Source organism: Haliotis rufescens, unplaced genomic scaffold, assembly GCF_023055435.1.
Source record: "Haliotis rufescens isolate VD_foot unplaced genomic scaffold, xgHalRufe1.0.p SCAF_75, whole genome shotgun sequence".
In the NCBI taxonomy this organism is placed as follows: domain Eukaryota; kingdom Metazoa; phylum Mollusca; class Gastropoda; order Lepetellida; family Haliotidae; genus Haliotis; species Haliotis rufescens.
In genome coordinates, this window is record NW_025964367.1 from 34,318 (window position 1) to 61,003 (window position 26,686).

Below are 26,686 nucleotides of genomic sequence, written 5' to 3' on the forward strand. Positions count from 1 at the left end.
GATAAAGTGTTATTAAGTACGACAAAAATCAAACAAAATCTTATTAAAAAACCCGATAAATCTGATAAACATATTTTCTTATCACTGCAAGAAGGTATTGTAATTTGTGACAGTGTATCTAATTTATTTTTTACCATATGTTATACGTTTTCTGGGTAATAGTATGTACGAAAACCGCGGAAGTCACGCGGACAACTGACGTAACGCGTGACGTTAGCGAGAATTTGTGAATTGGTCATATCTTACTATCATTTTGTGATGCATGAAAACTCCCTCCTTAGTTTTTGTAATTTAGAAAGTTCGCCTTTCTGGACTATACCAGTGTAACTACCATCTTCAAGATGAATTCTCTTCGAAGATGGCTGTACAGGCCAAAGGTAAGCGAATGTGTGACCACAATGCCTGCTAGTCTAGCTCCTGTCGCGCACCTGTCTGTTTTGGCAGTCCATTTTATTTGTTTACAGAAAAGATAAATGTTGATAACTGAAGTAATTTGATATCTAAAGTGTTGGTGTGACAAATGAAATCAGTCCCATTGTCTTTTAAGGGTTTGTATGCCCCTCCATGATAGTTTAATCTCAGGAAGATAAATAGGTTTTCATTGTTTATTTGCTGGTTATTTGGCCTACTTTTGGATAGTTTGGACATGGATCATCAACTTTTGGATTTAATAATGATAGAGTGAAACATAACTATGTCGATCGTGTGTACATCGTGAATGTTGTGACCTGCGAGTATCAACCACACCCTAATCAACAATTCCCAACTTGTTGGATGTTTTAAATAATCAATAACATATATGAGATTCACCTCGGTTAATGTTCTTAGGTTAGATGTAAAAGCACGAGGCTAGCTTGATGATGAATCACTATGACTTAGTCATTGTTATGTTTTCACCAATTTTTTGATTTGATCACAGATTATGTATCTATTGTCATATATTGCATCTATTTCCCTTATTGCAGATAATCATTGTCATAAATATTTATTAATTTGAAATGCAAAACTTTATCATGTTTATGATACTGTTTTCCTTATGTCATATTTCTGCCTTGCTTTTATGCCTAAAGCTTAAACTGGAGTATGGTACATTTCAATGAACATGACAAAACATGTTTCAGAACATCAGACCTGACAATGTCAAAATGTTATTCAATAATCATGATTATGTCAGAGATTTGTTTTTTGTTGTGTAAAACATTGTAAATTACACACATGAACATGGTGAGACATGTTCATCTAACTAATTATCAAATAACATTAAAGCTTGGTAATAAGTGATCACCTTCAACATGTTCAATTTTGAATATTTGAAAACGTACTGCTCATCTATGACAATCCTGTTTGTATTTTAAGTTTTAGACCAACTGTCTCAGACATTTTCATGACCTTCCTGATGAGGTGTGTGAAGAGATAATACTGAGATAATTTTGCGATTGAAAGACTGGAAAGTCAAAGTGCAATACAAAATGTGGTATCTGGTGTACACATGGTAAACTGGAATAATTTTGATACATATGACAATAAAATCTTGTATTTTTGTCAGATATCCATATATTCAGGTAAACATAATACCAATGTACCCTATGAGTTAAATATGTTAATAGATTTTTATGTATGTTTCAAAGCTAGAATGTCGATCAGATCTAGCTCTGCATCTTGAGTTTCCTGTTGTGATGAACCAGGGAATCGTTGCAACCTTATCATGCTTATTTCATTTTAAGAAAGGATAGGATTTATGGATGAACAACTTCTTTATTACAACCATAAATCCTATTCTTACTTAATACTCCAACTTCTAAATGCCCTTCAAAGAACTTATTTCATATTGTTGAGCCTTGATTAAGAATCTTTAAATTTCAGTGCTTAACCCATGTTAACCCATATACCATGATTACATGCTGAAAAGATAGATTTCACTGCTGACATATCAATACTGACAAGGTTTTGTCAATCATGTGGCTTGTCACGCAATCACAATTGACCTGTAACATTATCAATATTGACTTCGTTGCTTGAAAACATCTAGTAGTCTGTGAACAGGTATATATAGTTGCCACTCTTTCTTTCAAAAAGGTGAAATTAAGCATTTTATGAACGAAACAAATGATCACTCCTGGTGAGATCATTGTGCAGAAACAAAGACCCTTGGAACATGTGGAAAGTGGACCTGACCCCTTGGGTGGGCTGACCAAGCTTTGGCCTGCTGTACTGTTGTGAGAAAATGACTGCAGATTCAGTGAAATATTTGGCTCACTTCATCTCTGTTATATTAATGTTTCATTGATGAAACATTGATGTTCATGATGTCAATCACTGGATTGTCTGGTCCAGACTAAATTCTTTACAGATCGTTGTCGTCATGTTGTTGGTTTAAAGCAGTACTCAGGGAAGATTCTTATCTTTTAGCTTGATGTGACTGAGTCACTGTCCTAGTCCGGTGAAGATCCGGGGTAGAACAGGTCTCAAAGTTTAAGTTTTTCCCAAGGAGCCATTGGCTCCTAATAATTGTTTTCAGGTAGCCAATGTGAAATTCCAGAAGTTATGTGAAAAATTAAGGAGCTGAACTTCAAGATAATAGTCAGTAATGTATAATACTGTTAAACCATATCATAATATGCCTACCTTTGGTGTATCAACAGCTTTGTTGTTAAGTACGTTGTTGTAAGAACAAGATTGTCGATTAATTTTTTACCTCACAATTCCCATAATGATTTTAAAAAAAAATTATAATGAAATTTTAGTTCAGTCAGTCAGTATTTATTAATGTATTGCATTTCTGTCTCTACTATTATGCAGTTAGTGATATCAGGTCGCCAGCTTGATTTACAAGTAGCCAAGTGGTGACTGCTTAAATAATATTAGTTGCCAAAAGGAAATTTCATTCACCATGGCGACCAAATTAGTTGCAACTTTGAGGCCTGTAGAAAAGGTGTTCTGCAGCCCATGCTTGCTATAATAGGCGACTATGCTTGTCATAAGAGGCGACTAACAGGATCGGTTGGTTAGACTCGCTGGCTTGGTTGATGCATGTCATCGTATCTCAATTGCCTGGATCAATGCTAAAGTTGTCAATCACTGGACTGTCTGGTCGAGACTTGATTATTTACAGACTGCTGTCATATAGCTGGATTATTGCTTACTACGGTATTAAACTACAAAGAAATAAACAATCATGACGACACTCTGTAAAAAATCGAATCTGGACCAGGCAATCCAGTGATTGACATGATGAACATCATTCATGTCAACGAGCCTGACTGCCCGATCCCATTAGTGGCCTCTCATAACAAGCATAGTCACCATCATATAGCTGGAATATTGATGAATGGGGCGTTAAACAAACAAACATTGTCATTGTTACCTCTTTGGCCAACATCTAGTGTTACAGATTGATTTGAATACCCAGGTGTAGGGCTGAGAACATCCCCTCATTGCCAGTCAGTATGAATGTGATGAAAGTCCAGCAATAATGTTATGGACCCATATTCTAAAAAATGGAGTAACACTTTTGTTCTCTGGGATCAATGACCTGGTAATATTCAGATCAGGTGTTAAGTCAACACTTTTTGCAATAGGGCAAAGGTGACCCAGTCGTCTGAGAAGCCACAATTCACAATGCATAGTTGGGTCCTGTAGGTGTGTCACTGCCAGAAGCCTATGATTCAGCTCCCCGATTCACAGAGATTAATTGTAATGGTTTGTCAGAACCATATCTCTACTCGTTGGATTGCTTTCCTCCCAAATTGAGCTGACATACCATGACTTGCTCAAATTGCTAAGATCCACTTGTAAACGACTTCAATGTATGCCACATTCAATCCATCTGGCTCCCCATTGGGAATTAGGTCAGAACAGGGTGCCGTTGTACAAAACAACCTTATGGCTATATATGACTGTCGTGCTTCATCACATAGATGGAATATTGCTGAGTGTGACATTAAACAACAAACAAACAAAAGTTTGTGTTACGGTAACATGGGTATGGGAGTTATGAACACCTTAGCGCTAAGATCGCTAACAGGTGACATTGTGGATCGGGTGGTCAGACTCGTTGACTTTGATGATCCAAGTCATCATATCCCAATTGCATAGACTGATGCCCCTTATGTCAATCATGGATTGTCTGGTCCAGACTCGATTGTTTACAGATCGTCATTATGTAGTTGGAATATTGCTGAGTGCAGTGTTTGAAATAGACATCAGCCGGAGGCCGACAGATTTATTCTCGGGCTGATAGTTATAAATTTCATCTGGCCCTTGAGGCCTGCAGTTCATAGGAGGAATTACCCAGTATTTTCTCATGCCACTGAGCGAAACAATTATCGGGAAATGTGTGATGAATGATAGATAGTACTTAAAATTCTTTTCATCATCATTTTCCGATTAATGAAAATTAAAAGGAAATAAATTAGTGGATAGCACTTTTGTGAAATCTTAAAAATGCCCCTAATCACCATAATTTTTGTTTCCTTGTTGCTTAATCTGGACATTATGAATGTGTTATAAACTTTTTATTGAAAACAACTTGAGTTATAAATGCATTACTTATATATGACAAAAATAACATTCATATTTATAAACAAAAGGATTAGACCCTGGATCATTACTTATAATATCAATCACTGGATTGTCTTGTCCAAATTTGCCTATTTACAGGCCGCCATGATCATATAGTTGGAAAGTAGTGGAGTGCAGAGTTTAGGAAGAAAAAATCAATCTGCCTATATTGTTTATATTATTGACTGACCAGCTTCATTGTTCCAGAGGACAGACACCTCTCTGCTGGCCCAGTTCTTCTATTCTGATGAGGACCTGAACATGGTAGCAGCAGAGCTGGACAGTTTTGATGGGCGCAAGGACCCGGAACGTTGCACTGCGCTGGTGAACCAGCTCCGGGCTTGCCAGGACAAGGTCCTCACAGCCATACAGAACATCATGGAGGACGCAGTGCCGGGCCAGAGAGCCAGTCGGGACTTCCGCTGTAAATTCCCGGACGATGTTATCCAGGAAAACCTAGCAGGTCAGCTGTGGTTTGGGGCAGAGGTGAGAGACGCTGACATGCTTGTGCCACTTTCTTGTCCCAATCGTCAGTTAGTTTTGATATTTCAATGTTGCATGAAGTATGAGTGTGTTAGTTGTGATTATACTCAATGATGCTTAAGTCACAGTCCGTGAAGTCTGTGTCAAAATCTTATGAGTCTACAGCACTAGTCCTATAATCTTTGCCAAACTGCCCAATTGTTAAGGTACCACAGGGATTGACTTAAGCCGTGATTCTGCGATATTCTCGCATAGTTGTCGTAGATATCGTATCAACATTCAATCAGTGCATAGATCTTATATTTTTTTCTGCATTAACAATCTCATTTTCACCTACAAAAATAAATAATGTCGTATTGCTTGAATAAATTTATCTTAAGGTACCTAAAAATGTCAATAAAAACATACAGGGTAGTTTATTCAGTCATCAAAAGTTGTCAAATCAAAACCGTGATTTGCATACTCGCAACATTGCATGCTATCTCTTACTGTGCATAACCGATTCTTATATCACTGCATGAAGCTTTGCATCAGCTGACAATGGTGGAGTGCGCAACATTTTTTTTTATCCCCGATAGGCAAAACAAGTGTTTGTGTTTACAAACTAAAGACAGAAATCAAATCAAATCAAAGACATTGATCTACATGTATGTGTGTATGTGCAGAAATCAAGAGAAAAAAAGGCAATCACAGTTAATAGTTTCAAAACACAAGCAAATTTCGTTTTTGAAATGACAGCAAAACAAAAACTAAATTAATATACATACAACTCTTTCTTCATAATAATCTACAAATTGCAGATCAGAAACGATCATATTTTAGATGAGATTCGCCTAGCCGATGATGGCACCGGTGGACGAGTTTTCATGAACGTACCCTCGTACAAGAATGACTACCATGCGTGAATTACAAAGTTTGAACTATTTCTAGTGGCCAAACAGCAAGTCTCTCAAAGGTAAAAATTTCCAGGATAATCCCTGTACCATAAGCATTGATAAGGAAAAGTAGAACTTTGCCCATTAATGTTTTGCTGTATGTGATCATAATGAGGACTAGTGGACTAAAACTGTTAGTTTCTGGCATGACCATGGACTACCTCATTAATCTCTTTGTACCACTTCTAGTAGAGTTTAGTGTTGATGTGTTGGACCCTGTGTTAACTGAGCTTACCAGACAACATATCGGTAAGAATTACGAACCGATTTGTAGTTAATAGTCCCAGAATGAACTCATGCCAAATGTATCAGTAGTTGTGTTTAACCTTCAGCATGTTGAATATCGTCCATTATGGCATTTTAGTAGTTTCAATAATGGGCTGTCAGTCTTGCGAATTTAGTATGAACAATATTATCAGGGAGTTATCAGTGTTATCAGGTGTTCACCTTTTCCTAGGTGTTACTGTTTGCCTTTCAGTGAGTTTTTGGGACTACTGCTGTTGTGGATTTGTCATCCTTGTTGTAGACAATGTAGACCACTACTTTATCCTGTTATTGAAAGCAGCCAGCATGTCCTACACCTGGTTATTGTTAGCCATTGTATACAGATGGGGAATTATGATGCATTAATCCATGTTCCTCATCTCATGTAGCCAAGTGTTACTGAGCAACACTGTTGTGCATTATGATTTCAATAATATGGGTGTCATATATGTATTGTGGCATTTGTGCAGAATTCAGAGAAATTGTTTGTCATCGGACAATTTATTTGTCCAAATCTGATTGTCCAAGTATTGTGGCCAGCAACAATGTGGAGAACCTTTGACATAAAAAGTGTTTTGTCAAACACAAATTTGTTTGACTAGTGGACTGTGGAGGTACAGCGACATCACATGGAGTACATTAATTAATTAATTGAACCACCACCTGTACATGTACTTGATGAGGGAAGACACCTGACCTCTGACAATTTTGGCCTCTGTAGCCACCAGTCTGAAGCCAGTCTTGTGTTTTTCTAAGAAGTTCTGCTAATAAAAGTTCCTATGTAATAAGAGGGGGCATGGGTGGCCCTGTCTTCTCAGGCTATGCAGCGTTACATCCCTTTGGGGACGCCAGAAACCTCTGATTGTGGGTTTGAATCCTGCTTAGCCATGAATATGTTTCTAGGTTTGTCAGCACTATCACTTCAAGCTTTCCTCCCACATCAAGCTGGCAGCTGTGATATAACTGCAATACTGTTTAAAGCAACATTAAACCCAACTTGCTCACTCACTTATTAGACGAAAAATCTTCTGAATATGATGCTGAATATGACCAGGAAGGTTATACATGCAACAGCTGTATCTTGGTGTAATGCCATGTGGATATAAATAGCTATATCTTGGTGTAGCGCCATGTGGATGTCAGTAGCTGTATCTTGGTGTAATGCCATGTGGATATAAATAGCTATATCTTGGTGTAATGCTATGTGGATGTCAGGAGCTGTATCTTGGTGTAGTGCCATGTGGATGGCAGGAGCTGTATCTTGGTGTAATGCCATGTGGATGTCAACAGCTGTATCTTGGTGTAATGCCATGTGGATATAAATAGCTATATCTTGGTGTAATGCCATGTGGATGTCAGGAGCTGTATCTTGGTGTAGTGCCATGTGAATGTCAACAGCTTTATCTTGGTGTAATGCCATGTGGATGTCAACAGCTGTATCTTGGTGTAATTCCATGTGGATGTCAACAGCTGTATCTTGGTGTAATGCCCTGTGGATGTCAATAGCTCTATCTTGGCTTCTGCCATGTAGAAGTCAATAGAATGTTGGTTATTGATTTGTACAGCTCTTGTCATTGTTCACTGTTGTTTACTGTCATGCTGTAACTGACTACAGACCAGTAGTGCAGGATGAAGATCACCCAAGCATTCCATCTGTCTTTCATCATGTCTGTGGCGGCTCTTGCGCCATGTTTCAGCACAGGACATAACATTCCTACTTCCATATTCCAATTTCCGTGTCATCAGTAAGTGGTGGCACATGGTCCTGGGTACAGCACACAGGCCACAAATCAGGTTACGTCATGCAGCATTGGTGGTGGAGAGTAGTTGGATGGGTGACAGTGATGCTTGACACTGAGTGTCCAGGGTTCGGCTGCTTGACACTGAGTTTCCAGGGTTCGGCTGCTTGTCACTGAGTGTCCAGGGTTCGGCTGCTTGACACTGAGTGTCCAGGGTTCGGCTGCTTGACACTGAGTGTCCAGGGTTCGGCTGCTTGACACTGAGTTTCCAGGGTTCAGCTGCTTGACACGGAGTTTCCAGGGTTCGGCTGCTTGACACTGAGTTTCCAGGGTTCGACTGCTTGACACTGAGTTTCCAGGGTTCAGCTGCTTGACACTGAGTGTCCAGGGTTCGGCTGCTTGACACTGAGTGTCCAGGGTTCAGCTGCTTGACACTGAGTTTCCAGGGTTCAGCTGCTTGACACTGAGTGTCCAGGGTTCAGCTGCCTGACACTGAGTTTCCAGGGTTCGGCTGCTTGACACTGAGTTTCCAGGGTTCAGCTGCTTGACACAGAGTTTCCAGGGTTCGGCTGCTTGACACTGAGTTTCCAGGGTTCAGCTGCTTGACACTGAGATTCCAGGGTTCAGCTGCTTGACACTGAGTTTCCAGGGTTCAGCTGCTTGACACTGAGTTTCCAGGGTTCGGCTGCTTGACACTGAGTTTCCAGGGTTCGGCTGCTTGACACTGAGTTTCCAGGGTTCAGCTGCCTGACACTGAGTTTCCAGGGTTCGGCTGCTTGACACTGAGTTTCCAGGGTTCAGCTGCTTGACACAGAGTTTCCAGGGTTCGGCTGCTTGACACTGAGTTTCCAGGGTTCAGCTGCTTGACACTGAGATTTCAGGGTTCAGCTGCTTGACACTGAGTTTCCAGGGTTCAGCTGCTTGACACTGAGTTTCCAGGGTTCGGCTGCTTGACACTGAGTTTCCAGGGTTCAGCTGCTTGACACTGAGTTTCCAGGGTTCGGCTGCTTGACACTGAGTTTCCAGGGTTCGGCTGCTTGACACTGAGTTTCCAGGGTTCAGCTGCCTGACACTGAGTTTCCAGGGTTCGGCTGCTTGACACTGAGTTTCCAGGGTTCAGCTGCTTGACACAGAGTTTCCAGGGTTCGGCTGCTTGACACTGAGTTTCCAGGGTTCAGCTGCTTGACACTGAGATTTCAGGGTTCAGCTGCTTGACACTGAGTTTCCAGGGTTCAGCTGCTTGACACTGAGTTTCCAGGGTTCGGCTGCTTGACACTGAGTTTCCAGGGTTCGGCTGTTTGACACTGAGTGTCCAGGGATCGGCTGCTTGACACTGAGTTTCCAGGGTTCGGCTGCTTGACACTGAGTTTCCAGGGCTTCAGCCCTGCCCCAAACTGAAGCACATGTAACAAGTGTTAGGCAAATGACTTTGTTCAGAGGATGCCTCTGTTCACCTTGCAATGAATGGGTACCCGGTAGGAGGTGATGGTAATATTACTGTTAATATTCTAGCAGGCTTCTTGGGTTGTATACTGCCAAGGGAGCTGACAATGAAATCGTGTGCACACTGATCCAGTGACTGCTGTAATCGATAGAGGATATTATACGAGCAGGTGTGTCTTACTGATTTTACGAATCGAGTGTCAGAATTCAGTATGACACACATATGAGTGTAATAATTTCTATATTACCCATTATTTCTTAATATTTTTTAGCTCCCCTTTAGAAAAATGCTCTGATCACAACCATTGTCCTAGAAAACCACAATATGATTCGAATGACGTCAACAATACGCTGGTGTAGGTGAAGTGATATTTGCACTAGTGCACATACAATTTTTATCAACCCAAAGGGTAATAATAACATATAATGGTCTAATTGCATTCGAGCAGTTACATTTTGGAAACTGTACAGAACAAGTTGTGGATGTTGAACGTGATGGGCCGTGGTGGATGTTGACTGTGATGGGCCGTGGTGGATGTTGAACGTGGTGGATGTTGAATGTGATGGCCTGTGGTGGATGTTGACTGTGATGGCCTGTGGTGGATGTTTCAGTGTCTGGCGGCGGGGTCAAGCATCATGAACCGCGAGGCGGAGAGTGCCAGCATGCGGCCCTTGGCGCGGGCACTCACCAAGATGCTGGATAGTCTCCGGACTATCCTGAGGGAGCAGTGTCTCAAGAACATCCACGAGTACACAGACAGGGTAAGTGATCAAGTCTTTGAGTGAGTGAGTGAGTGAGCGTTTGCTGTTTGACGCCACATTCAGCAATATTCCAGCTATATGAAGGCAGTCTGTAAATGTAAATAATCGAGTCTGGACCAAATAAGCCAGTGATGGACATCATGAGCATCGATCCATGCAATTGAGATACGATGACTTGCTTCAACCAAGTCAGCGAACCTGACCCTCCGATCCTGTTAGTTACCTCTTACGACAAGCATAGTCGCCTTTTAGTCGCATGGGTTGCTGAAGACCTATTCTAGTCCGGGTCTTCATGAAAGGCATTTAGAAGTGATACACATCAGGAAGAGAATCATGCATGTCAACTTCTTTATGATGAGGAACACAATGTTTTGAAGTATATGTTTACTGATGAAGGAGTAAGTATTATATATACTCTGAAACGTGTTCCTCGCCATGAAGAAGTTGACATCCATAAATACTCTTCCTTAGGGTACGTGATGCCTATCACTTTATGCTGAAGATGTTTATGGCTGTTTTGTAGAGGCTAGGATACTCACCCCTTTGTGGTTGGTGATCACATGACTTGATCATACCACTGAATAAACAATAGGATGAACCATGGTCAGAAAGTATTTATCATCTTGTCCTTGAATCCAGGTTTCATAAGTCATTGTGATCAGTTGTAATGGATTAATCTTGAAACCTTGAAATGCTGTCTGTAATACGCTTGATCAGGAGGTATATAATAAATGTATACAAACACAAATAACTGAAATTGTGAATTTTAATTATTTATTTTTGACCTACTGACCTGAATATTTGGCCCAAAAATCTGTAAACCAAAACAAAATATGTTCTGGTCTTACCATGCTGATAGTGGAAAACAAGCAGTACAGCGAGACTCATAATTTGATCATAACCCTGAGAAGTGACTGTACAAAGGATGACCCTTCAGTACTGGTGTATTGTTGGTTAGATGTATTGTTGGTTAGATGTATTGTTGGTTAGATGTATTGTTGGTGTAGAGATCAATGGGTTGATCTGTACTGGTATTCTCTTCCTGTGTGAGAGCAGTTATATTCATCACCTGCACAACTGTAACACTATATCCAATGAATCAATAATCTACCGGCTTGTGATTGTTAAGTGCCATTATTAATTCATCATCCATATATTCTATTCTCCCCAGTATATATATTATGTCTACAATGACTTCAAATGTCACCATGTTTAACGTCTTCAGTCTTCCTGCCTGATATTGATGTTTTTGTTTTTTCTTTCAGATCAAAGAAGCACTTATTATATTCGACAAATTATTTGCAGAATTTGAGCTCAGGTTTGTATAGATTATTGTCTTTTGATAGTTAAAAAGTGTGAATATTCCCTGACTACATGACATGAATCATTTTCTCAACAAATATAATAATCTGTTACAATAGTGGCCCTCACTAGACCTTAATGATATTAAGTTGGTTGGTTTGTTGTTTAATGCCACACTCAGCAATATTCCAACTATATGACAGCGGTCTGAACCAGACAATCCAGTGATTAATATCATGAGCATCGAACCACGCAATTTGGATTGATGACATGCATCAACCAAGTCAGCGAGCCTGACCACCCGATCCCGTTAGTCGTCTCTTACAACAAGGATAGTCGCCTCATACGACTGCGGCATGGTATCTCAGTTGGCTGTCCTTGGGATGAGACACAAAGATGTGTAATGTAGTGACATGAAAGGACCACGAGAATACAGCATCCTGTTGTCATGGTGATAACATCAACATGTGGTTGACATGTATGAAAAAAGACATAAACAAGTTAGACAATATGTCCTGATTAGAGTCTTGGTCTTGGTGGTAGCAGCAAATATTCAAGTGGTACATCTTGCTTATTGTTAAATAGATATGTGTATCGCTGTTGCGAGTTTATGCGACATCTTGGACACTTGGGGCAGCACACAGACAGATACAAATTAAAAGTCACCTAAAACAGCATTACAAGTATTATAATTAAGAACAATGTCTACTCATTGGTGTAAACATATCCAACAGACTAGATCCAAGAGAGTAAACATATTGAATACCCAATGAAAACTCTGAATACCCAATGTGAATGATACAGTGTGAGTAATTACTCAGTGGTTACAAAATTTATCTGTAGCCCTGCAAATATATTAATGTTCAAACACTCAGACAAGAAGACTAAACAACCTGAAGCAATCACTGACCATGTCATGTTTGAAGTCTGTGGCATGACGGGCAGTGTCAACCCATCCTGTTGGTGTGATGTTGACGGAAGTGACCGGTGTCTCGCACCAGGAAGTGATGGCTCGCTAGAAGACCATCACATGTCACAGGCACTGGTCACAGGATGTCCTGTTGCATCACAGGCTGCCTAACAGCACCACTTGACCACAGGGTTGCACAGGGTCACACTGGGTCACACAGGGTCACACACAGTCACACAGACCTCGGGGGCCCATCATTCCTATTGATAATAGCTTTTACAGGGTTACTCATTGAGAAATAGGGGCAAGTTTAACATGGCAACTCATTGAGAAATAGGGGCAAGTTTAACATGGCAACTCATTGAGAAATAGGGGCAAGTTTTGTCATGGCGACTCAGTAAGAAATAGGGCAACCTGGTGATTCATTAGAGCAAGATGGCCAGTGTTTTATTTGATCAGGGGATTCCGGTTGGACACAGACCAAAAACAAAAAAGTTCTTTTTGTGAGCATTATGGGTCCCTTCCCTCTTGTGTTTCTGATGAACTGAAACAAGGATAGCTGTTTGCTGAGATATTTGGAACCAGGTATTAAAAGGAGACTCTTTAATGTGTTAGTTGAATTAAGTGTCAACACATGAAGAGATTTCTAAAGTTATTATTTGGACAAGACTCTAAATAGTGATTTAGTATGGAAAGATAAAATGATTCTTGTTAAGATCAAACAAATCTTTTATATCAAACAATATGACCTCTTTGTGACATTATGGGTAAAAATAGGCAGATAGGATTGGGTCATACAGGCTGCTGTGGACGGTCATGCACTCGTGACATGAAAGGACCATGCACTGCTGGCTGTGGAGCAGTGTGTGACTACTCATCAGTCTTATGTCACAGTGTTGTCCAATCTCTGGACTTATGTGCTTTGTCCCAGTCTTGTCAGCTTCACCACCTGCAGATGCCAGGGGGAAGCTGATTGTGGTGAATTGTGTGATAGGGTTCAAACAATGATAGACATTTGTGATCTTGATTTGACTCACCTACGGCTTTGCTGATTCATTGCAAACACAATTGTTGACATAATGCTGATGCCATTGTTGGCGACCCGTGAAGATTCCGGGGTAGAATAGGTCTTCCGCAACCCATGCTTGCCGTAAAAGGTGACTATGCTTGTCGTAAAAGTGACTAACAGGATTGGGTGGTCAGACTCGCTGACTTGGTTGATGCATGTCATCGATCCCAATTGCGTGGATCGATGCTCATGATATTAATCACTGGATTGTCTGGTCCAGACTCGATTATTTACAGACCGCTGTCATATAGCTGGAATATTGCTGAGTGAGGCGTTAAACAACCAACCAACCAACCAACCAACCATTGTTGGCACTTGTTGTTACCCTGCTCGGCATTAAAGGGGCTAAAAAACAAGGACTGGTCAGCTCAGAGTTACTGTACTGTGTCTGAGTGCGGTATTCATGTTAAACTGTGGCATGCTATCTCAGTGGCCTAGCACTATAAAATTAGTCCGGACTTGTACAAGAAGCCACACACACACACATGCATGCATGTTGCTGTAATTGCAATAACCTTGAACACGCTGTTTTATCCCATTTCACCTTACCACCCTTGTTGACGTATTATTATATTGACATAGTTGTTGACGTAATACTGACGTTGATGTATTACTGACGTACACTTAACGTTATACAAACGTTATTGTTGACTTGTTAATAGATATCACAGTACATGATGACATGGTTGCCTATAATTGTTGCCATTACATGTACACTGTTTGTACTAGTCTTGGGGATCTCTGCCTTGTCACATTCGTCTCTGACCAACGAGATATTCTTAGTGGTATGCATGGATTATGTTTTCATGGAGTTGTCTCCCTCCGTAACAAAAACGTTTTTGTGGACGATTTGTTGTGATGGACACACATGTTGAAGAATAGGGAATAAGCCCCATATCTGGTGTGTATCATACTAATGTCAGGAAACTTGTGTCAGTATTTATGTATTTCTCTCACTCAGTATATATTGTGCGACACACACATGTGTATCGGTCTCTCTATGTGGCTAGCTGTCTGAGATGTATTTGTATTTAAACATATTTTATTCACATAAAGTGGAAAGTTGTACAAGTTATATTTACTTACAGGCGGTTGGGTAGCCTTGTGGTTAGAGCATTCGCTCATCACGCCCAAAATCTGGGTTTGATTTCCGACATGGGTACAATGTGTGAAGCCCATTTCTGGTATCCCCAGCCGGGATATTGCTTGAATATTGCTAAAAGCGGCATATAACCATACTCACTCACACACAATATAAACTACACATATAACAATAATTCATTTCCAATATAATGTATCACAAGAAAGGAAGAGACTGGGAATAGAACATGATAAAAAAAATATTGACAGTAAAACAAATTGTTGACATTCACTCATGAATGTTAAATATTTGGACATTTTTAGCATGAGAAAGATCCTAATTGCAGTACAGAATTAGTTGAAAATCTATGTCAAACATGTCCCAAATCATGCTCAGGATAACCAGCCTCCTTCCACTGCGTTCAATTGTGTTTATGTTGTGTTGTATTCCCACAGCTATGTGAGTGCGATGGTGCCGGTGAAGACGATGAAGGAGTACGACACGATACAGGAGATCACGGTGCTCTTCTCCGAGACTGTACACAGGTAGGTGCCCGAGAACCAGCCTACATTGGGTCCAGGGGGTTGTATTCTGTCCAGTGATGAATTGCTAGATAGGTTTGTGTAACTCGTATTGGCTGCCTTATGACTTAATTACTGGGATAGCAAGTTCTTGTTGAGATGATGAACACTGACCAGTTTTTGTTTTTTTCTGTAAAGTCACAGGTTTGTTAGTCATATATCTTGTTTCAGGGCGCTCAAAGTGGGGCTGCTGACCCAGGATATGATTGATGAGTACGACCCTGCACTCATGTTCACCATCCCTCGTCTTGCTATTGTCAGGTGAGCTAAGATAAGCCATCATTAGTGACTTGTGTCAGGTGAGCTAAGATAACCAATTATGAGTAACTGGTGTCAGGTGAGCTAAGATAACCGATCATGAGTAACTGGTATCAGGTGAGGGGGTCCTCATAAAAATGAAAAATGTTCAGTCTCATTGTAGAGTGTGTACATGGAGGCAATGTTTCAAGATTATTTGTTGTTGTAGTGGGCTGGTTGTGTTCCGTGAAGGCCCGCTGAATCCAGACAACGATCCATGGAACATGTCAGACATGTTCCGCCCATTCCAAACCCTCCTATTCAAGATCAGGTACGTTACAGAAATTCTGACTACAAGCCTCCTTTGCATCCTCTAGTCTCCATGCGTTACGAAATCAACATTCACTTTTTGCAGGGCATGTGCACCATCAACTGGGCATAGACAGATATTATCCAAATCTTTGCATGTTTTAATCAAGGTGTTCAAATGATTTGATGCTCTTCGTGAAGTAAGACCTTTATTCCAATGAAGATCTTGATTATGGATGAGATCGTCTTAATTGGGCACCACCATTTTGTTTGATTCAATTGCAAGTGATATCGCAAGTCGCATATGGCAATTGCAAGTGAGAGGTCGATGTTGATTGGTCAATAGAGGGGAAATAGAAAGTACACTGGTTATGCTACGATCGAGACACGAAAATCCAGCCTATTTCTGCAAGGGTGGAAACTGGACATTTACAGTCGGTTAACTCCCTTGCCTCGGGAAGATGGTTGGCCTGTTATTGGAGATCTGGTTTAGAATCGGTCTTCAGCAACCCATGATTGTCGTTAGAGGCGGTGAATAAGATCGGATGATCGGGGTCACTGACTTGGTTGATGCATGTCATTGTATCAGCTGTGTTGATCGATGCTCATGATGTCAATCAAAGGATTGTCTGGTCCTAAATTGATTGTTTCCAGGCTTGAATATTGCTAGACACAGACACACACAAACACACACACAGACAGACAGACACACACACAGAGACAGACACACACACATAGAGACACACACACATAGAGACACAAAGACACATACACACGCACATGATGAATCATTACAGCCAAAGTATGGTACAATTCATCACTCTCACCTCGTCCTTGTGTTTCAGAGAGCTGCTGTATACATTGTCACCTGAGGAGATGGTGACATTGGAGCGAGCGCTGTGCTCGGCGGAAGAACCAACATTCCTAGCCAGTCTCCAGCCGACCATAGAATCCGTGGAGGGCTTTACCCAGACCGAGTTCATGAAACTCCACGCTGACAAGAACCAGGATGGGCAGGGTGGGGTGTCGTATGAGGACACCTTGGGAGGGCCGATTCTTGTGCACACACCAAATTCTGGTAGTCCTGTCACCCCTGTCGCGCAGACAGAGTTCCCCGTTGGGACCATGTCTGCCTCGACGTCATGTGCAACTGTGATCGCTGCATCGCGAGGAAACAGCTTGGACGTTGAGGATCAGCAAGAGCAGGAGTGTTTGTTGAACAAGAGTGAGAGCAATGACTCCGGGCTGCATAGCGAGAATGTGAGCACTTCTGACAGCATTACGACAGTGTCGTCCACAGAATCACAACCGTTATTGAATGATACTCTTACCACGACCAATTCTCAGGGGGAGAGAACTCTGGCAGAGTTAGCGAGGGATGAAACTTGTCCCTCCCTTGATGACTCTGCTAGTTTGGAGGCGATGGAGACTGGTGAAAGTAGTAAGCCATCAGTGATTGCTGACGTGTCACATAGTATTAGGCAGATGTGTGCAGATATTGTGAATGACATCGTTGAGACAACTGTAGTAGACTCGGCAAGTCTGTCTGTCAGTCCGTCTGTGAGTTCGTCTGTCAGTCCTTCTCTGTCTCCATCAGGGTGTTCTGTGTCTTCCAATCCCATGAAGCGGGCTGAGGAAAGTAGCTCGGATTCCGTCAGCATGTTGAGTGACTCGCTGAGCCCAAAGCCAAATGATGAAAGTGGCTCGGATTCCGTCAGCATGTTGAGTGATTGTGTGAATCAGTTAGAGGCTGCCTGTGATCTCGTAGCTCACGACACAGACAATGTTGTGGGTGATAGTGCAATAGTCACCAGTTCCACCTCTCTTGAATCATCTCCAGTCCACCCCGGCTGTTCTGTGATAGTAGATAGTTCCGACAGACTGGACGATACTGACCAATCCCACAAATTGTCCAAACATGGACACTCTTCACGCTCAAAATCTACACTTCAAGCCACAGGGTCTAGGAAATCACGAAAAGACAAGAAAAGTTGCAAGACTTCCAATAATGGCAGTAACCATGGCAATGCATTAGATAAACTCCACAGTAAGGTTGCCGCTCACAGTGGGGAGCCAGGGGAGGGAACTCCAGAGCGACTTCCGGTATCGAGTGTGCAACGGCTCCGCTATGCCGAGAGTATTAGCTCAAATTGCTCCAGCTGTAGAAGTGGTGGCTCCAGTGTCCATGGCGATGGAGACTGGGAGAAGGAGAGGTACGTCAGTGAAGAATGATTGAGTTGGAGTAGTTAGTTTGGGGTTGATGTTGAGACTGGTAGAGACTCATAACTTTTTGTCCGTGATATAAAGCCTCTTCCAGCCTAACTGATCGTCAAGAAATATCTGTGTAGAAGGCATTGTCAGTAATGACATAAGTACTATTTCACCACTGACACTGTTCACATTTATGATCATGATAATGATCAGTATGTTGTGTTACTTCCATGAATTACTTGTTTTATCTGAACTGTCATTAAGTATGTTAACACAAATACTTTCACCCAATGTCTGGATATGTTGAGCTTCAGCAAACCGCTTATTATCTCAGCAGCTAACTGAATATAAACAAGTATAATATATTTTTCACCTTATTCTGACTCATACGCTATAGTAATTAGTATCAGTCAGGATAAGTAGAAATGACATTTTTACCCTAAAATATACATTATTATCTTGGAATTCCAAAGATTATCAACCATCACAAATTGTCACAATAAATCATAATACAGAATCAGACTTAAGCATGTAAAATGTTTATTTGTTAAAGACATCTCTCAATGATATTTGAAAACAATAACCACAGGGCTGCAGATAAAGGCTATTTGGGCGTATGTATGGTTGAAATATGCATGATACAGTGCGTGATAATTTAGAAAACGTATCCGATACGTGTCACAGCATACATGTACGGCATAACATTCATTTATAGACGTATTTCCCTAAAATAATATTCTGATTTCAAGCAGCTTGTAATCTTTATCTCTGCATGTAAAACAATGCCTATTAGAACAGGAAATACAATTTAAACGATAAATCATCTTGTCTCGTTATGTTTTTTCTCAAATGTCAATTTGTCCCCTGTTCTTTCACCTGACATTACTGAAGGGATACGTCTTAAAAAAAGTCTGCTCATAATACTCGAATTTTTCTCCCCAAAATACTGAATACCATGGAGGGGGGTGCACATTATACAACAGACATGCATGTACAGCATAAAAAGTATTATGTATTGTTTATTGACCTCTTTGCATGATAGGAGCAATGCTGTGGTGCATATCTTAAATGAAATACAAGATTAATCCATTACATTCCATTCTCTAAGTGTACTCTTTAGTTTTGCCAGTACTCCTATTTTGAGTACGTACTCCTGATCCTAAAATTGATCTGGAGCCCTGTAACTACATGTGGTTTACTATCATGGCCATCCTGTCATTGTCACCCTGTGGGGATTCCCTGTTAGAGTAGGTCACCAGCAATCTATGGATGTTGTAAGAGGCGACTGAATCAATCGGAGAAGTCAGGTTCGGTGACTTGGTTGATTGTGTGTCATCATACCCCGACAGCATAGATCTTTGCTCACAATATCAATCATTGGATTGTCTGTTCTAGACTCAATTATTTACAAACCTTCATCACATATCTGGAATATTGCAGTGTTAACCTCCAATTGTCATGAGAGAATTGTCATGTGACTGCTGTAACCACGTCCCTTGTTTGTCCAGCTGTGCCAGCAGTGAGACCAGCTCCTACAACTCGGAATGCCATGACGATGAGGAAATCGCCCTGGCGATACAGGCAGCGGAGCTTGCTTCACGCAATGAGGCACGATCTCGATTCCGCAGCAGCAGCGACATGATTCATCGGCTCTTCGTCTGTATATCAGGTAATACTCAGACTCAGAAATGCAGGTGCCTATATTTGAGGTATAAGTGTATTTTGTGGAGAGTCCCCGTAGAGACTGCCATTGTGGTATGATGCAGCCGAATGGATGGGGTAGTCGGTGACATTGTTGATTGCCTTGTACATGTTGTGATATCAATCAGTGGTGTGTCTGGTCCAGGCTTTACTATTTGCGGGCCACTGTAACATTGTGTGAAGTTAGGCAACAAACAAATGTGGATACACTGCAGGGATAGTGCCAAGACTAAAGTTCTTCTACTCAAGACCGCCTCCTTGGTCTAGTGGTAGAGGTCAGCCTGGAGAGCGGAAGGTCCGGAGTTCAATCCCCGGCAGCATCATACCGAATGACGTTAAAAGATGGTATTTGTTGTTACCCTGTCTGGCGCTTGGCATTAAGGGGCTGAAACAAGGACTGGTCGGCTCGGAGTCAGTATACTGTGTCTGAGTGGGGTATTCATGTTAAACTGCGACATGGTATCTCAGTGAGCTGGCACTATAAATCGGCATCAGTCCAGTCTAGTACAAGCAGCCACACACACACACACGTGCATGCACGTCGCTATATAAGTGCAATAATCTTGGACGCGACGTTCAACCCCATTTCACCTCACCTTCTTCTACTCAAGACATCTGTTACATGAGACACTTGTCTGAAGTAAGCTCTGGGTGACTTGAATAGAAATCATGTGTCTACCCCTGGACCATACCTGACAATTATTAATGCTGATTAGAATCATGTGATTGTGGGACCGGATCCCAGATTTGCCCAATCCCGTGAAGATTCCGGGGTAGAATAGGTCTTCAGCAACCCATGCTTGCCGTAAAAGGTGACTCTGCTTGTCGGGTGGTCAGGCTCGCTGACTTGGTTGATGCATGTCATCGATCCCAATTGCGTGGATCGATGCTCATGATATAAATCACTGAATTGTCTGGTCCAGACTCAATTATTTACAGACCGCCGTCATATAGCTGGAATATTGCTGAGTGCGGCGTTAAACAACAAACCAACCAACCAACCCAGATTTGCCCACATGATCCTTGGTTTTGTCAGCACTAAACCCAGGCTCATTTGTTTCATTAACATCTAAGACCTGCATCAGTTTTGGATCTTTTTGTATTTTGCTCACACCCTGTGAAATACTGTTTAAAGCAGAGCCCTTTAAGTTTGGTTTTTTGTAAGGGAGCCCAGTGGCTCCTAACATGAATATTTTAGGAGCCAACAGATATTGTCGCCAGTTATGTTTACTTTTGGGTTGCGAAGTGGCGAGGAGTAGATAAATTTAGGTCGCCAATCATAGATTTAAGTTGCATTTTGCCACCAAAATGGTCGCTACTTAGAGGGCGGCGTTGTTCCCAGCTTGCTCCCTCTCTCACTTATGACATTGTTGCAGGTGTAGCGGACCAACTTCAGACCAACTTTGCCAGTGATCTGCGAAACATTTTGCGTGCTGTGTTTGACATGAACTGCGCTGAGCCTCTCATTAATGATGACAATATTGATGTGGATGTTGATGATGAGGCGGCTGCAAGTTCATCCAACGAGAGTTCCCCTACCAGGGTCAGGAGTCACATCGAAAATCAAGAATATTTATCCAACGGCCACAGCAGTGAAACCCAGGAGCACACACACCCAACACACGGTCAGATTTGAAAATTGATTAAAGTCAGACCAACTTTTAAACAGATGTGCATATTCAAAATGTCATGGTTCAAAAGACAAAAAAAAACATAACCGATCGTGTGTCATTGTACCTCAACAGTGTGATGTGTTAATCATGTTGTCATCCCCCTTTCTTGTCTAGTGGATAGAGCATCTGTCCGGAGAGAGTATGGTCAGTAGTTTGATCCCAAGCTGAATAATGGTACTTATTGTTACCCTGCTTGGTATTAAGGGAATAAAACAGGAACTGGTCAGCTAGGAGTCGATATCATGTGGCTGAGTGGAGTGTCTACGTTAAACCTCAGCATGGTATCTCAGCCAGGTTAGCGCTATAAAACTGGGTTAAATCTGGACCAGAACAAGCAGTTACACACACAAATCTAGAAATTAAATAAAGATGACAGATATGAATTTGTTTTTAACAATTCTGTTAGCTAATGTAGCAATGATGTGGTTTCAGATCCTCCACACTGGGTGCCGGACGAGGTGTCGCCACTGTGCATGGCGTGTAGAATACCATTCACCTTCGTGAGACGACGACACCATTGCAGGAACTGTGGCAAGGTATGCAGGCAGGACTGACTGTTGGGCAGCCCCCTAATATAGAGTTGCTAGACACATGTGACTTTCTGTTTTGGAGACTTATTCAGAAGAGCGTATAACTGCAATAGCGACATTGGTAATGATCCTTGCAGTGTTGACAGCGGTATGAGGATCTATACTGTAACGTCGTTTACAGCGGCAAAAATAATTTCCAGTGATCACAATGTTCCGTACATTAAATACATAACCTACTATGACAGGTAGACCCACCCATGTCCTATCGTGTCGATCCCCTTGTATGATTAACCATGAGGATGATCAAAGGCAGCTAACTCTTAGGGAATGAAATTTTGAGGTGCCTCCAGCCGACCTGTTTCACTCTACAGTGTTAGAAATTGACACTAGTCCTGTAGTCCTTGCCAAACTGCCCAATAGTTAGGGTAACCTAAGGACAAGTATAGATTTGCCCTTTTCAAGGATTTTGCTATATGTTATCGTTATAAGGACTAGTGGATGAAAACTGTTAGTTTCTAACGCTGCTCTATGGTATGGATGTCGAAGTTGACAACGGTATAAGCATCTATACCCAATGTTGCTGTTACAGATAAAGCGGTTGTTATCCAGAAACGTTTTGTATGCTTTTACATAATTGAAGGCAAGTATTTCAGGAAGTGAATCGTGTTGCAGTTTTCGGGGGATTGCAATTCATGTACTTTATGGCAGGATTGTTAGTACTGTATATTCCGAATAGGGAATCTATTTCGAAAACTGTATGGAACAGCACATAACAACAAGATAACCTCAGAATCGTTGATAGGGAGCATCACAGAGATAAGGTAACTACAGCTAAATCTAGAGCTGTCAATATTCACTTCAGTGTTGGTGCAAATATTAAGAACAATAGAATAAACAGATCAACCTTGGTTGTGAATTGACTTTCTGACAGCCTTGTTTTCTGCTTCAGATCTTCTGTGGGCGCTGTTCCTCCAACTCTGTTCCGCTGCCTCACTATGGACACGCGAAGCCTGTCAGGGTGTGCAACCGTTGCTTCATGTTCCAAGTCACTCCGTTCACTGTCGCCGGGGCGTCCTAGTTGGCCCGCTACACCTGCAGCAGGGGTGCCCTAGTTGTCCCGCTACACCTGCAGCAGGGGTGCCCTAGTTGTCCAGCTACACCTGCAGCAGGGGTGCCCTAGTTGTCTAGCTACACCTGCAGCAGGGGTGCCCTAGTTGTCTAGCTACACCTGCAGCAGGGGTGCCCTAGTTGTCCAGCTACACCTGCAGCAGGGGTGCCCTAGTTGTCCCGCTACACCTGCAGCAGGGGTGCCCTAGTTGTCTAGCTACACCTGAAGCAGGGGTGCCCTAGTTGTCCATCTACACCTGCAGCAGGGGTGCCCTAGTTGTCCAGCTACACCTTCAGCAGGGGTGCCCTAGTTGTCCATCTACACCTGCAGCAGGGGTGCCCTAGTTGTCCAGCTACACCTTCAACAGGGGGTGCCCTAGTTGTCCAGCTACACCTTCAACAGGGGCGTCCTAGTTGTCCAGCTACACCTTCAACAGGGGCGTCCTAGTTGTCCAGCTACACCTTCAACAGGGGGTGCCCTAGTTGTCCAGCTACACCTTCAACAGGGACATCCTAGTCGTCCAGGCACACCTTCAACTGTCACAGAGACATCCATACCATTAACTGATGCAGGGACAACCTACTAAATGGCTACACCATTCCTTGTTACAACTCATTGATGGCGTTACGTCATTCTGGCAATATATACATAACCAACTAGTAGAGCCAGTCATCTTACTGTCCTACGCTTTAACACATATATTCCTCATGTACCAACCAATAACCTCCATCGTGATAGCAGGGCTACCGATTAGATATGAACAAGCTTGCGCAGCTGTATACCTTTCAGCTGTTCCTCATGACATACCGCCAGGCCTGGCTGCCTACTTAGAGCAATAGTGCCGCCCAGCACAATGTGACTATCAATTCCAGAGCGAGGAGCCTGCAACATCAGTGTGGAATGAACGGCTCCATAGCCTGAATTACATGGAGCCGCTTGCTCCTAGTGAGTTAACACTGCACCTTGCAGCTGGTGTCCAGGTCGCGGTTGTTGCAGCTCCAGGGATCGCCAGCCAATCAAAACGAACCTGTTTATACTCGCACCCATCAAGGATATTTTACAATGGAGTGATTGATGTTTTTATCATGAAGAGTAGGACTATTTTGATAAAACTTACTCTTTCATTTGTACTTGGGTTGAGAGTGTGGTATGCTAGCTGTATGCTTTGGTATTTATTTCTAATTACGATTACTTAATCATGTTAAGTAAGGGCCCAGGTGGCCTAGTGGTGTATATCACTTAAGTTTGCTCACAGTTCTTTAGTTGTGCAATGTTCCCCTGATCTTGGGTTCAAATCCAAGATTTGCCCTGATTATTATCCTTGGTCTGTCAGCACCATACCTGTGCTTTCACCTAGGTCGTAATTGTAAACTGGTACCGTGACATGATGGCACTTAACTTGGTTCCAATCTGCATCTAGGGACCGGTCATTTAGTTATTATTCCCTCTGATCAGAGGGAGTCTGGGGAGGGTCACCCAAAATAAGACCAGGGGAGGGAGGGTTATTAAAAGTATTACACATATTTGATTAGTGTTCTTTGAAAACACAGTTAGGGGGTAGGGGGACACAGCTAGGGGGTAGGGGGAACAGGTAGCGGCAGGGGGGACACAGCTAGGGGAAGGGGGGACAGTTAGGGGGAAGGGGGGACACAGCTAGGGGGTAGGGGGGACACAGCTAGGGGGAAGTGGGGACACAGCTAGGGGTAGGGGGACATAGCTAGGGGTAGGGGGAAGGGGGGGGGACACATCTAGGGGGAAGGGGGTACACAGCTAGGGGGTAGGGCAGACACAGCTACTGGGCAGGGGGGGCACAGCTACTGGGTAGGGGGAACAGCAAGGGGGGACACAGCTAGGGGGTAGGGGGAAGTTAGGGGGAACAAAGCTTGAGGGAGGAGGAACTGGGAGTGTCACTTCAATCCGACACTGCAACTGTGTCAACACTGTCTTTCTAACACTGCTGTAGTGGGTGATACGGGAGTATTTCACCTACTGAACATGTTGAACTAACTGTGATAAATGTTCAATTGTATATATATATATTTACTTTGCTCTACTCTGGGTTCGAGAGATTTGTATAAAGAGAATATTTTCATATACTGACATAGTCATAGTAAACAGCTTCTTATGGTGATCACTTCAATAGTTTTTTGAGACTGTAAATCACATACATTGCTGATTACATTTGCTGAATGTTTTTGTAATGTAAGATTTCATGCAGGCAAGATGATGTTGTCATTCTGAGCATTTAATGAAATGTTTGCTATTGCTTTAAATACAACAAATATTCCATATAACACATATATTGGCAAAGTGAATTTTATGTTGTTTAATTGTCATGCTTTTAGAACATGTTTTATTGTGAGGACTGTGCTATATTTGCAGTTTATTTTTAACACAAAAAAGAACCGAATAAGGCATGAAACTGATACGAGATATATTTTTGGTCAAGAATGAATTATATTTCTCAATCACCCCCACAATTTAGCCATGGAAACTTTATTCCATATTCCATGTGTTCAGGAGATATTTCCACCTCTTGGAACTTTAGAAATAAGGTAGACCATGTGAAGGGAGGTAACTCTCACAGCCGTATTTGCCAAGTGTCCTCATAAGATCTCATTTCGATACAAGAGGATAACAATCATAGATCTGTTTCTTTTATTTTATTGTAACCTTTATCACAAGAGATATGTAAAGCTCTTGACACCAATTTTACTTCCTTATAGTGCTGATTTAATTGTTGGTTGGTTCTGCGTGTGTGCACTTATTCTATTTCAGACCACAGCATCCTTCAGTTTCCAACTTATGCTAAGAAAATAAGGACCACTCGACCCTTCATATTAGGGGCTGACCATTTGATACCCTGTGGATGCCTGAGACTAGATATCTTCAGCTACAGCAGCCTATCAGCCTATCATAAGCCTAAATACTTATTAAAAAAAATATATGATATTTTACCAATATCCTTTCGTCATCCCCCCCCCCCCCCCCACACACACCCCCAACCACCCACAGAATATCAAGTGGTTGGTCCCTTACTGTTGTAATATGAAAGAATCGGGTGATCCTTCTCTTGAGTAGGCTATTACCTACAACTCAAAGTGCTGAAACAAGGTATTTCTTTTGTTTTATGGTTGAGCTTGCCTTTTTTTGAAGACGTTAAACACAGTACATGTTTAAAAGTTAATCACAAGCAATGTCTCACGATCTCATTTTATTGTCGACTCACTTTTTGAAAAGGCATGCTGAGATGTCGGGAAGATGATGTCACCGAAATGTGATTCCATGAGACTGCTTGTCCTATTTCTCTGGAATTCTAGAGCTGCAAATATTTTTGCAGATGGTAAAAGTTATCTTTTTACAAATATACGAAAACATTTTTGTCAGTTTGAGTACCAAATACGTCCATGTCCATTTCAGAATATAAAGTTTTTGAACGGTTAACATTTTTAATAACATGACATATACATCCATTGTTTGCATATTTGAACATGAAAGCCTGAAGTAGCTGGTTTTGCAGACATTCAAATGTGCCAAATGTGCACACATTTTATAAATAATAAACATAATTATTGTGTCATGTTTACATTGAATGTTTTTTTATATTGAAAGTTTGGAAACATGTTGTACACCATGATAAGTATTAACTTTTTTCACCAGCATCAGCAAATCGATAGGACCATACATCGATCTGGCTCAGTAAAAGCAATAGACCCGTGAAGATCCGGGGTAGAATAGGTCTTCAGCAACCCACGCTTGCCATAAAAGGCGACTATCCTTGTCGTAAG

General features: G+C 41.9%; 1 protein-coding gene and 1 long non-coding RNA gene across 2 annotated transcripts; one reads left to right on the forward strand and one right to left on the reverse strand.

The window, feature by feature from the left end:
• The first annotated feature begins 190 nt into the window (after positions 1–190).
• LOC124121151 (lateral signaling target protein 2 homolog) lies at positions 191–23,077 on the forward strand. Its single transcript, XM_046484131.2, has 12 exons — positions 191–377; positions 4,768–5,046; positions 10,037–10,186; positions 11,452–11,504; positions 15,004–15,093; positions 15,301–15,390; positions 15,596–15,697; positions 16,521–17,888; positions 19,395–19,555; positions 20,964–21,212; positions 21,693–21,796; positions 22,740–23,077. Exons 1-12 carry the CDS (start codon positions 342–344, stop codon positions 22,866–22,868), a joined length of 2,811 nt encoding a protein of 936 aa, XP_046340087.2. The 5' UTR covers positions 191–341; the 3' UTR covers positions 22,869–23,077.
• Positions 23,078–23,124: 47 nt separating this feature from the next.
• On the reverse strand, positions 23,125–23,467 carry LOC125376765. The gene is made up of 3 exons (XR_007219249.1): positions 23,429–23,467; positions 23,326–23,359; positions 23,125–23,256 (listed from the first exon to the last, which is right to left on the reverse strand). It is a non-coding gene; the product is annotated as an uncharacterized LOC125376765 (long non-coding RNA).
• Positions 23,468–26,686: the final 3,219 nt, after the last annotated feature.

Excerpts from the sequence above, each read along its gene's own strand:
- LOC124121151 (XM_046484131.2), top strand. The coding sequence starts at position 342 with ATGAATTCTCTTCGAAGATGGCTGTACAGGCCAAAG. Across the intron at positions 15,698-16,520 it reads ACCCTCCTATTCAAGATCAG|AGAGCTGCTGTATACATTGT; the intron begins GTACGTTACAGA and ends CTTGTGTTTCAG. Across the intron at positions 21,797-22,739 it reads ATTGCAGGAACTGTGGCAAG|ATCTTCTGTGGGCGCTGTTC; the intron begins GTATGCAGGCAG and ends TTTCTGCTTCAG.